The sequence below is a fragment of the Schistocerca nitens genome, chromosome 9 (genome assembly GCF_023898315.1).
Source record: "Schistocerca nitens isolate TAMUIC-IGC-003100 chromosome 9, iqSchNite1.1, whole genome shotgun sequence".
Lineage (NCBI taxonomy): Eukaryota > Metazoa > Arthropoda > Insecta > Orthoptera > Acrididae > Schistocerca > Schistocerca nitens.
The window spans coordinates 5,274,640-5,288,207 of record NC_064622.1 but is presented as its reverse complement, the minus strand read 5'-3'; the positions used below and the strand labels follow the sequence as shown (position 1 = coordinate 5,288,207).

At 43.3% G+C, this 13,568-nt stretch overlaps 1 protein-coding gene across 39 annotated transcripts in view; it reads left to right on the top strand.

Annotated features, from left to right (window-relative positions):
- Nucleotides 1–13,568, top strand: part of LOC126203575 (mucin-2-like) — a 366,840-nt gene that overhangs the window by 138,478 nt on the left and 214,794 nt on the right. For all 39 annotated transcript variants that reach the window (XM_049937906.1, XM_049937910.1, XM_049937908.1 and 36 more), the window contains exons 5-6: nucleotides 104–235; nucleotides 2,407–2,494. In XM_049937906.1, coding sequence (XP_049793863.1) covers nucleotides 104–235; nucleotides 2,407–2,494 — 220 coding nt within the window. The remainder of the gene's footprint in view (nucleotides 1–103; nucleotides 236–2,406; nucleotides 2,495–13,568) is intronic.

Here is a 13,568-nt window from a genome sequence, read left to right as displayed (position 1 = left end):
GGACGCCACAGTAATTTTAAACGAACATATTACCATGTTAGGCCACAGTTTTCTTGCGCTACAGTATTTTGTGGTGCCATTGTGTGTATTTCATTTTCCGCAGGACAACGGCTCTCCTCAGCTTTCGTCTAGTCCGGCCACCATCACCATCAACGTGAACCAGCAGACGTCGCCCCCCACGGCTCCCAGGTTTCTGCAGGCTGCGTCTCACAGGACAGTCGCCGTGGACGAGATAGTGAGTACACTGGCTCAACACATTCAGCGTCGACAGCTTTTCACGGAGATGTCAGACGCTGCTCTGTTCCGACTTGTAGGCTCTAGGAGGTATGCTTTCTGCATCCCAAGATACACTCATTTACATGGTCCATAACGAAATTTTGCAGCATTCAGTTAACCAGCTTCGCTTTTGGAATATGTGACTATCTTTCCGAAATATCGTCAGCAGGTGTTCTTCCCTTAGTTTATATTACTTTCCAAAGTAACCAGGATCCTAATATAACACATTAACTGGATACGATCTCACTCTAGATACATGAAAACTGGGGAACGGGGAGGTGCACCTTAAATAGTTAGTAGAAACTATAAATACATGATACAGGTTCGTAGGCTTCTACGGCCGATTTCATTTTCGACAATATAATTTTCGCTATTGGGTCGAGTCACTGTAACTGCTTCACGCCAGTTCACTGCTGTCTACTGGTGACTGTTTTCCTCCATCTACACCTACATCTACATCGACACTCAGCAAATCACATTTAAGTGCCTGGTAGAGGGTTCATCGAACCACCTTAACAATTCTCTATTATTCCAATCTCGTATAGCTCACGGAGAGAAGGAACACCTATTCTTTCCTTATGAGCTCTGGTTTCCCTTATTTTATCATGGTGATCGCTTCTCCCTAAGTAGGTCGGCGTCAACAAAATATTTTAGCATTCGGAAGAGAAAGTTGGTGACTGGAATTTCGTGAGAAGATTCCTCCGCAACGGAAAACGCCTTTATTTTAATGACGTCCATCCAAAATCCTGTTTCATTTAAGTGACAATCGCTTCCCTACTTCGCTATAATACAAAACGTGCTGCCCCTCTATGAACTTTTTCGATGTACTCCGTCGATCCTATCTGGTAACGATCCCACACCGCTCACATATATTCTAAAAGAGGACGGACAAGTGTAGTCTAAGCAGTCTCCTTAGTAGAACTGTTCCATATCCTAAGTGTTCTGCCGATAAAACGCAGTCTTTGGTTAGCCTTCCCCAGAACATTTACTATGTGTTCCTTGCAATTTAAGTTGTTGGTAATTGTAATTCCTTGGTATTTAGTTGAATTTACGGCCTTTAGATTTGACTGATTTACCGTGTAACCGAAGTTTAACGGATTCCTTGTAGCACTCATATGGATGACCTCACACTTTTCGTTATTTAGGGGTTTCGCACCATACAGGTATCTTTTCTAAATCGTTTTGAAATTTGCTTTATCACGCCGCTGCAAGATTCGGCTGGCCCTGGATCAAAACCGCCGTGCGGATTAACGACCTCAGTTATGCGATTCGTATACTTGTAGAAAGCGTTTGCACACTTTTATGTTAGATAATACTAGACACAGACACACAGACTCCGTCCCTGGAGTGGAGGTGTCGGAATCTAAGGGGGGTGACGGGTACGGAATCCGGCCATTCTTTGCCCTCAAAAATCCAGAAAAATATGCCAACCAAACCCATAAAGATACGGAATAAGGCCAGTTAAAAGGAGAGTAAGATTATTAGCTTTAAACCAAAATATTTAAGGATACAGATGGCAATGGAAATACCAAGTCAATGGCTCTAGAATGAACCAAAAACAAAACTATATAAACACAAATCAGACGGAAGTAGCAGTGTAGCGAGGCCCAAAAATGTGAATGATTTAATCGATTTTTTTATAAACACAAGTAACACAAAGAAGAATATCTCTCATTGCCTTGCCAAGTTCCATTACACAGCTATGGTCATCACAACTGTGTGTGTGTGTGTGTGTGTGTGTGTGTGTGTGTGTGTGTGTGTACATTTTTCCTGAAGCAAACTTCGAAGGGCAAGTTTTGAATGAAGAAAGAAGGAGAGTCATTCGGTATTTCTTTCCCAAGAAACTAAACCCACAAGACAACCACAAGGATATGATATATAGCTCGGTTAAGGAGTTCTGTTAGCACACTGTACTAAATGCTCTGGGTAAGAACACACAGAACAACAACTTAATGTATTTCGTCAAGAGTCAACCATATTTTTCTCTGACGTATGTTTTACACTCTTAAAAACAGTAGGTACATAAGAGCGAAAACACTGCAATGTCTACATCGTTGAGCTTTTTATGGAGGTTACCTTCTGTTCACTTCGTTGCCTGATGATATATCCGTTACTCTGTATCTGTTTCAGGTGCCTGACACTGAGGTAGCCTCGGTGACAATATCGGAAGGCTACGACACGGATGTTAAAGTGACTCACTATACTTTAGATGAAACAGGTAACGTAACTTATTTTTTAAAATATACGGTTTGACACACAGCACACAGAGAGGAGGAGGAAACGAAATAAAGGTACGCCATGTTATTTCAGTGATTACAAAAGCGAGACGAACTTGGCAGTGTGACATCACTTATCAGAATGACGGTGCACCTATGTGGCTTGGATGCGTGCTCTGATTCGGTCGAGAAGGGTCTCACAAAGGCGTTGTGTCCTCTCCTAAGTTGGCCCACGACTGTTCCAGCTGATCCCTGATATCCCGCATACTGGCGCTGCAACGGAGTTGACGTCCGACCTGGTCACGAACACGCTCTGTCACGAACAGATTTGGGGATTTTACTGGCCATGGGGGTACCTTGGAGGACTTAGGGTCAAATGAGGCAGAAGGAATAGATAACTCCATCAGAATTTCTAAAATCGTTGGGGGAAGTGGCAACAAAACGACTATTCACGTTTGTGTGTAGAATATATGAGTCTGGCGATATACCATCTGACTTTCGGAAAAGCATCATCCACACAATTCCAAAGACGGCAAGAGCTGACAAGTGCGAGAATTATCGCACAATCAGCTTAACAGCTGATGCATCCAAGTTTCTTACAAGAATAATATACAGAAGAATCGAAAACAAAACTGAGGATGCGCTAGATGAGGATGTGCTTGGGTTTAGGAAAGGTAAAGGCACGAGAGTGGCGATTCTGACTTTATGATTGACAATGGAAGCAAGACTACAGAAAAATCAAGACACGTTCACAGGATTTGTCGACCTAGAAAAAGCGTTCGACAATGTAAAATGGTGCAAAGTGTTCGAAATTCTGAAAAAAGTAGGGGTAAGCTATAGGGAGAGACGGGTCATATACAATATGTACAACAGCGAAGAGGGAGTAATAAGAGGTGGCGACCAAGAACGAAGTGTTCGGATTAAAAAGGGTCTAAGACGAGGGTGTAGCCTTTCGCCTCTATTGTTCAATCTGTACATCGAGGAGGTAATGATGGAATTAAAAGAAAGGTTCAGGAGTGGAATTAAAATTCAAGGTGAAAGGATATCAGTGATACGATTCGCTGATGATATTGCTATCCTGAGTGAAAGTGAAGAAGAATTAAATGATCTGCTGAACGGAATGAACAGTCTAATGAGGAGTATCGACTGAGAGTAAATCGAAGAAAGACGAAGGTAATGAGAAGTAGTAGAAATGAGAACAGCGAGAAACTTAACATCAGTATTGATGGTCACGAAGTAGATGGAGTTACGGAATTCTGCTACCTAGGCAGTAAAATAACCAATGACGGACGGGGCAAGGAGGACATCAAAAGCATACTGGCAACGGCAAAAAGGACATTCCTGGCCACGAGAAGTCTACTAGTATCAAATATCGGTCTTAATTTGAGGAAGAAATTTCTGAGATGTACGTCTGGAGTACAGCATTGTATGCTAGTGAAACATGGACTGTGGGAGAACCGGAACAGAAGAGAATCTAAGCATTTAAGATGTGGTGCTACAGACGAATGTTGAAAATTAGGTGGACTGTTAAGGTAAGGAAAGAATCGGAGAGGAGAGGAATATGTGGGAAATACTGACAGGGAGAAGGGACGGGATGAAAGGACATCTGTTTAGACACCCGAGAATAACTTTCATGGTACTAGAGGGAGTTTTAGAGGGCAAAAACTGTAGAGGAAGACAGAGATTGGAATACATCCAGCAGATAACTGAAGACGTAGATTGCAAGAGCTACTCTGAGATGAAGAGGTTTGTTCAAATGGCTCTGAGCACTATGGGACTTAACATCTGAGGTCATGAGTCCCTTAGAACTTAGAACTACTTAAACCTAACTAACCTCAGGACATCACACACATCCATACCCGAGGCAGGATTCGAACCTGCGACTGTAGTGGTCACGCGGTTCTATACTGAAGCGCCTAGAATCACTCGGCCACATCGGCCGGCGAAGAGGTTGGCACACGAGCGGAATTCGTGGCTGGCCGCATCAAACCAGGCAGACGACTGATGACAAAAAAAAAAAAGGGAGGGAGTACCTCAACACAACGCAGACAGTTCCTGGAGACGCGCGCCATGTGTGAACGAGCAGGCTGACAAATGGCACCACGAGACTTTTGGATGAAAGGTAACACACGAGGACGCAGGCCGCTCGTGAAGTACCGTTATTATGCGGTCTTCCCTCGATCACTACCAACCGTGACCTGAAGCCATACACGATGGCTCCACACACCATAATGCCAGGAATAACATCAGATACTTCTCTAAAAGCTTTGAAGAATGGGACCTCTGCGCAAGTCGTGGCCATAGTTAATAGTCATCCGGCATAATGTAAAACCGTGATTCATCAGTAAACATAATGCGACGCCATCATCACCAGCCCATGCTTTCCCGTCGTAGCACCACTCCAGCCGCAGCCGTTTATGTTAATGTGTTATACTGTATTCAAACATTATGAATCACCTCGAAGGGAACGATCTATTGATACGTAATCAGCATGGTATCAGAAAACATCGTTCTTGTGCAACGCAGCTAGCTCTTTATTCGCACGAAGTAATGGCCGCTATCGACAGGGGATCTCAAGTTGATTCCGTATTTCTAGATTTCCGAAAGCTTTTGACACCGTTCCTCACATGCGACTTCTAATCAATCTGCGGCCCTATGGGGTATCGTCTCAGTTGTGCGACTGGATTCGTGATCTCCTGTCAGGAAGGTCGCAGTTCGTAGTAATAGACGGCAAATCATCGAGTGAAACTGAAGTGATATCAGGTGTTCCCCAGGGAAGCGTCCTGGGACCTCTGCTGTTCCTGATCTATATAAATGACCTGGGTGACAATCTGAGCAGTTCTCTTAGGTTGTTCGCAGATAATGCTGTAATTTACCATCTAGTAAGGTCATCCGAAGACCAGTATCAGTTGCAAAGCGATTTAGAAAAGATTGCTGTATGGTGTGGCAGGTGGCAGTTGACGCTAAATAACGAAAAGTGTGAGGTGATCCACACGAGTTCCAAAAGAAATCCGTTGGAATTCGATTACTCGATAAATAGTACAATTCTCCAGTCTGTCAATTCAACTAAGTACCTGGGTGTTAAAATTACGAACAGCTTCAGCTGGAAAGACCACATAGATAATATTGTGGGGAAGGCGAGCCAAAGGTTGCGTTTCATTGGCAGGACACTTAGAAGATGCAACAAGTCCACTAAAGAGACAGCTTACACTACACTCGTTCGTCCTCTGTTAGAATATTGCTGCGCGGTGTGGGATCCTTGCGAGGTGGGATTGACGGAGGACATCGAAAGGGTGCAAAAAAGGGCAGCTCGTTTTGTATTATCACATAATAGGGGAGAGAGTGAGGCAGATATGATACGCGAGTTGGGATGGAAGTCATTAAAGCAAAGACGTTTTTCGTCGCGGCGAGATCTATTTAGGAAAATTCAGTCACCAACTTTCTCTTCCGAATGCGAAAATATTTTGTTGAGCCCAACCTTCATAGGTAGGAATGATCATCAAAATAAAATAAGATAAATCAGAGCTCGAACAGAAAGGTTTAGGTGTTCGTTTTTCCCGCGCGCTGTTCGGGAGTGGAATGGTAGGGAGATAGTATGATTGTGGTTCGATGAACCCTCTGCCAAGCACTTAAATGTGAATTGCAGAGTAGTCATGTAGATGTAGATACAGATCGGCAGCTTCCCTACCCCATTTGCTACTTGTTACTGACCAGTGTTGCGGGATGACACAGAATGTTGCAACAAGTCCACCATTACGTGTTCTCAGGTGACAGCTGCGTGTGTGACCGGGTTATGATGTGCACAGTACGACGACCTTCTTCTGCGGTGGTCGACCAGAACCTTGATGACGAGTAAACCTGCTCTCATGTTTCCACGCTGTCCACCGTCGGACTGTAGTCATGTCCAAATACCTCAGAAATGTGGATACTACGCGATTCAGCCAGCTGGCCAAATGGTGACCCACAACGAGGCCCTCTTCGAACTGCTGTCAGACGCCAGTGATGCTGTCGCACCTCCGCGTCCTCCACAGCGATAACTCGACTTGTGACGCTGCTCGCGCCCCTCGTATACGCCACCACTCCTCGTCACAACACTGAACACCAACGACACTAGTGCGATCTGCTGGCCGTTCTACCTGTCCCAGACAACTGCAGCTCTGATCATTTACATACCTCTCTGTTACTACAGGTTATCTGCCTTGAGCTGGCTGCAATTTGATTAAAATAATTACACCAGATGCGTTTCGCTTTTATTTGCAAAGCATTTTCTGTGGTTATTCTGTAAGTTGGATACATATGTCTGCACATTTGCTTTTTTTATTGTTTTAGGTTAAAAACAGCGTTTTCTTTAGAAGTTTGTCTGCAAGTTACTTCTGGTATTTCTTTACATAATCTGCTCCTTCCCCTGCTGCTAGCAGTGCCTGGTGTCGACAGGGTCCATTTCACATCTGCAGTAGTCAGGTTTAGGCATCGCACTGCACTATTTACGGTTGACTTTGTTAACTGTTTTTCATTCTTCACTGCCACAGTGTTTATGCTTATTCGTTTGTTGTCGTTCACGTGGTGAGTGTTATCAAACGATTTTGTCTGTCTGTCTGTGTGTATGTGTGTGTGTGTGTGTGTGTGAGAGAGAGAGAGAGAGAGAGAGAGAGAGAGAGAGAGAGAGAGAGAGTCACTGAAATTGTCTTGTATGTAGGTAGAGACGTGTCAGAAGTGATTCCTTTGTTTTTTTTTCTTTTTTTTTGCGTGCGGGGGCTAGTGGGGGAAGGGGGTAGTGGGAGAGGAAACACAGGAATGGGCCTGAACGATGATTATAGGACAGAATGTAGGAGGAAATGGTAGTGATAAATTGACCCTGTGGTTATATGTGTACTTTTAATGTTGTATTAAGTGCTCAATCAGTTTAAAGAGAGTGTGGTTTGCCAAGTTGATCTGATCGTTTATGAGTTGTTTCTTTTCTGTTATGTTTTTTTCGATGTGGTAGTTTTCCTGTAAGGTGAGGAGGTGCTTTTCGTTGTTTATCCTTTTGATTTTCATGTCTGTGTCTCTGGTTGCAATTTTAAGTTGGTGTTGCTGTAAGTGTTCTGCAAAAGTTGAATGATTTGTCCTATACTTCCATGCTCTTACATGTTCTTTGTATCTGGTGTCAAACGTCCTCCTGGTTTGACCTATGTATCTTCCATCACATGTATTGCATTTCAGTTGGAATATTCCTGATTCCTGATGTACATCACTTTCTCCTATTGTTTTTGCGAAGTATTTCTGAATTGAGTTGTTGGTTTGGTGTGCTATTTTTATGCCTTGTTTTTGAAAATATTGGATATTCTGTGTGTAATTGACCACTTAATATAACATTAAAAGTACACATATAACCACAGGCTCCATTTACCACTACCATTTCCTCCCATATTCTGTCCTGTAATCACTGTCCACGCCCATCCCTGTCTTTACATCCCCCCCCCCTCCCCGCCCAACGCTTGCAAACCGAGCGAGGTGGCGCAGTGGCTAGCACACTGGATTCGCATTCGGGAGGACGACGGTTCAGTCCCGCGTCCGACCGCCCTGATTTAGGTTTTCCGTGGTTTCCCTACATCGCTTCGGGCAGATGCCGCGATGTTTCCTTTGAAAGGGCACGGTCTGTCTGGTCTCCTTTCCAAAACAACCCAACCCGCTTGCAAAAAAAATGTCCACTCCTCTCACGTCTCTACCTACATACAAGACAATTTCAATTCTCTCTCTCTTACAGAAACTCAGTTGTAAATAGTGCAGCACAAGGAATAACTCAGAATGCCTAGACCTGACTACTGCAGATGTGAAATGGACCCTGTCGACACCAGGCACTGCTAGCAGCAGGGGAGGGAGCAGATTATGTAAAGAAATACCAGAAGTAACTTGCAGACAAACTTTTAAACAAAACGCTGTTTTAACCTAAAACAATCAAAAAACCAAATGTACAGACATATGTATCCAATTCACAGAATAACCACAGAAGATGCTTTGTAAATAAAAGCGAAATGCGCCTGGTGTAATTCTTTTTAATCAGATTGCAGTCAGCTCAAGGCAGATAACCTATAGTTACACATGTTAACAGCTGCTGCGGAAGATGGCCTTGCAAACAAACGTATTTACGTACCCGCTGATAAGGCGTACTTGCATACGTGTACCAAGTCATAATGGGCTGTCAATGCAAACTAGGCAGGCGGAAGAAAGTAAGTAAACTGCTTATTGTTTCACAATTAATTGCCGTAACTGTTAACTAATTTATCCTACTGTGAAACAAGACAGTCACTGCCTTCGTGCAAAAACGTTCGCAGCTGCCTGTAGAACCATAATTGTACCCAGGTGTCCACCTGTTCATCCGAATCAAATAAATGGCCACTCTTATGTTACTTCGGAACGCCAAAAATATGGAAATCGCATGGGGAGAGGCCGGTACATATCCACCGTACTATAGCGATCTTTCCCCATATGTTTGCTTTATTTCTGGAGCCCTGAAGACAGACATTCGTGGTCGTCGGTTTGCTTCAGAAGAAGAGGGGCGCGCATGAGTACATTCATGTTTCCATAGAGAACTGCAAATGTTTTCGCATGAAGATATTAGCCGTCTTGTCTCACAGTGAGATAGCTGTATTAAAAGTTATGTTGATTACCTTTGAAATAATAAACAGTTTATACACGTTTTTTTCCATCTGTCTCGTTTCATTTGTTGAATCTTATAGATATTCTGAATAGGACTCCCTCTTCCCAAACAGCGGGTTGGAGCTGAGTTGTTTAATGCGTCTCATGCTACTGAGGAATTACACAGGTCGCCATGGGTCCTGGGGTTTCGAAAGTAAGTGGTATTCTTCACTAATACAGCTCCCCTGAACATGAAAATGATATTAATTTTTTTCCCGTCACTCTCAGTTGCTTCTGCACAGTTACCCCTCCTCCCCACCTACTATACGCTATTTACTATTGATTATTATTGAAATTTATATAAATATGCTTGTCTTTAGGATGGTGAAGTAGAGGGAGGATGAAATTCAAAGCTTACGCTCCATTATTGTCACAGAAATCACCTGCTGAGTGCGAGAGGTAGAAGACGGTGCTTATCCGAGTTTTGTGAGTCGCGTTATTTCATCGAAGCCGTGTTCAAATGTCAGGAACGCAGTGTGTGAATAGCCCGTACACATTTTGTTACATTGTTGTGTAAATTAAGTGATCAGTACAAGACGTCGACAATAACAGAATTTGAGCGGAAATCATATTTTGCTTATTGCGGCATTAAGCTCGAAGATCATTGGAATAAGTCATTTCCTCCACACAGTTTGTCATACGTATGTGGTACAATTAATAAGCTAGAAGCTATATTCGCAAGTCACTAGGAGAGTGACACTCCTAGTTTCGGATATTTTGCTGTCAGGCGTACTGTGAGGCTCTCCAACTGCAGCTCAGACGTTGCTCGTTAGTTTGCTTTTGGGAGAAACAGCTATGATTTAGGGCGACAAACGGCAGACACCTGCCGCAATATGACCCAACCGCCCCACAGAGTGTAGCTGCTGTCTTCAGATCTGCTGCCTGTACATGTCTGCTGCCTCCCATATGCGACTATTCGATATGCTAGCAGGTCAGCCAACTGCCACATGATAACTACATGCACTACAGCAAGCAATCAAACGTCCAATTGTCGATGTTTCGCTTCTTTCACTGTTGCTGTATATGAAAACGGTTAAAAATTAATGAAAAAGGTCAAAAATAATCCGAGGACACCTCAGAATGCACATCCACCAATCTGCCATCTATAGATATGTGAGTGCGTTTCAACGTTGAGCACACGTAAGGTCTTATTTCGAAAATGAATTCAACATTTACAAAACCAAACAAGAGCTTTCTCGCTTTGAAGGCATTAGCAGGATGACTACATTAAACGATTAATAGTAGGAAGCACCGACGGCAATACTTGTACCCTGCACATATCCACCAAATCATCGACTTTTCTCTGTTACGCACATGAAGAAATGCACTTGTATGTGAACTAGACTTTCATATTTCTAGTCTGGGCCATATTATCCAAGAATAAAACAAATATTAGCTCCTATCCTCCAATTCTAATCGAGATTTTCTGGAGGTTTTCCTTGGTTGTAAGGCCAATTCTGGAACTCCCAAAAATTCTCAGTTGGGACTCCGTCTCCCCCATTACCAATTCTCCTAGTCTTCTTTTCTTGTGATAAACACGAGCACTCGTTGGCAGCAGTTAAGTTGATAGCAGATACCACTCTTCACGTCTTTCTGATTTCCTCTTCATTTCTCCAGAGGTCTTACATACCCCATCTTTTATAATGTTGGCTATATACCTAAGCAGGAATGAGGAAGTTCGCCTCAGATTCGGCACACTTGTTAAGATATCCAGGAATAATCTCCATGGTGATAGAGAGAGCTGTAGAGGATGAAAACTGAAGGTGATGACAGAAATTTGGATACATCCAACAAATAATGGAGGACGTAGGGTGCAACTGCTACTCTGAGTCGAAGAGGTTGGCACAGGAGAAAAATTCATGGCGGGCCACTTCAAACCAATCAGAAGATTGGACAAAAAGTTCCCAATTAACTTACTGTGATAAATTTGTTTAAAATCCCAAACTCTCGACAGTTGCCTCCATCATCATCGTCAGGGATTAAGTCTGACAGACGGCTGACATGGTGGGAACGGGAGGGGAGCGGTATGGTGCTAAGCCACTTTACAAACATACCTTAAAAATAGATTTATTGTTAGCCTCTTCAAAACATTAAACTCTTAACACAGGTGGTCCATTTAGAAAACTTTAAACGAACTCTGATAACCAGTATTAATGAACATCATCAACTTCACAACTCTGATTGTTGACAGAAAATTAACAATGACAATAAACAGTTTGAACGAACAATTATAAGAATCTTGAATTACGATCTTTTCTCTTTAAAACAAATAATTACACTTCATAATTTCACAAACGGCTGAATTGAGAAACCACTCAAGACAATCAGTTAAACATCAGATACCACCGTTGCAAATCCGTTGACAACCAAGGGATGAAGAACAGTGCTTAACTTGTGGGAGGGGTTTATGCGCCGCGTTACTGGCATTAGTTTTACAAACGGTAGATCCTTCAGTGCACTTTCTGGCCTTTCTCTTTACAATAGTCCACGTCATGGCACTTCCAGCTGGAATAACTTATGATATCTGTAACACAAACCTATTACCAACCTACACAGAGAAGAACTCACAGCACTGAATGAAGATGTTTAATAACGGCAACAAACATACGTAGCCCCAAGCACGTGCGCTAGCACGCACGCACTAACGCACACACACGCACACAGACACACAAAGAAAATTTGCAATGAAAAGCAGTTACAAGTATTAGAATTATTCCTTGGCATTAAACGCCACATATCCATTCAATTTTAACCTTTTAATTTAGCCATCTGTGAATTAAGCAAATAGATGATTGCTACCTCTCATACCAACTTAACAAACCAACAATTTGAAGCCGGCCGGAGTGGCCGAGCGGTTAAAGCCGCTACAGTCTGGAACCGCACGACCGCTACGGTCGCAGGTTCGAATCCTGCCTCGGGCATGGATGTGTGTGATGTCCTTAGGTTAGTTAGGTTTAAGTAGTTATAAGTTCTAGGGGACTTACGACCACAGCAGTTGAGTCCCATAGTGCTCAGAGCCATTTGAACCAACAATTTGAATGACTCCAAGGCGCTTCAAATAAGAAGTAACTATTTGACTAATTCAAAACAAGACTACATGACTTAATGATACAATTCTGGAGCAACAGCCGTGCAAACAGTTTTAGTGAATTACTCGCATTCAACAGGCGCCCAGTAAGTTAGCTACTAGTTCGCATCCTCGGTATACGAGAAGCAACAGGATCAGCCCACCTGATCGTATTAGAATTATAAACAATTCAGTGATCATCCACCCAGATAATCTTTACGTAATGGTTGAGTAAAAGGAACTCCGTTTAAAGCACAAAATATCTTAAGTACGGTGAAACAACTACAACAGTGCATGACAGTTCTTTAAATATGCACGCCGTACTGAATTACAGCCACCTGAAGCTAAGACATTTCTTAACTCGCGAGAGAAACTTGAACGGTACAAAGTCGGCAAAATATCAAATCACGTAGACGAGCCAGCGGTTTCATAACATATACGCTCAGTAGTGCAATCCGGTCACAGAATATTGTACAATAGCGGAACTGTAACCAGGCTGTGGGACACACTAATGCTTGAAACGGCCTTTTAGCCAACAAACTAACAAGCGGTCACCGCTGCTGGTGAACACCAGTGCAAATTGCAAACTGTCCCCTGAGACTGGGGTCCAGTACTCTCGTCGGACTCAATACTCAGCGACCCCGCCCCGCCGTCTCCGAACACTCACGACAGACAACGCGCCCCTCACTGCAACGCCCTCTCTCTCTCTCTCTCTCTCTCTCTCTCTCTACCAGCACCCGCGTGACCCGTCGCCTCGCGGAATATCCTCGCAGCACCGCAGAACCAAACTTGAAGGACTCGAGAGCAACGGACACGTAGCGCGCGCTTAAGGAGCCTTCCACTCACAGACCCTGAGACCAGCGTCTCTGATCGGAAGACTCAACCGCGGACGACCATCGATATCCAAAGAGCCACTACTGTGACCGCGAAGCCAGAATATTGAGTTTCTATCAAAATTTCAAACGGTACGTTAACTGAGAAAATCCAAGAACTCTGTCGCTGAAGAATTCATAGCCGTATAATTCAAAAGACTGCTGACTCAAGACGAATCTTACTTATGGCCTGTCTATACGTCCCTTTCCCTTAACTCACCCCTCTATTATCATGTTCTGGAGCCTATAATGGTACATGCTCAATAAGTTTCTTTCTTTTTTTGACCAATGGTTTCTATAGACTTCTGTTTCTCATCCACTCTTTTAAGAACCACTTCGTTTGTAGCCATGTCAGTCCACGTTATTCTGAGCAACACCATGTACAACACCATATTTCGAAAGCATTTACACAGAAGAGTCAAAGAAATTGTTACTCCTGCCTAATATTGTGTAGGGCGC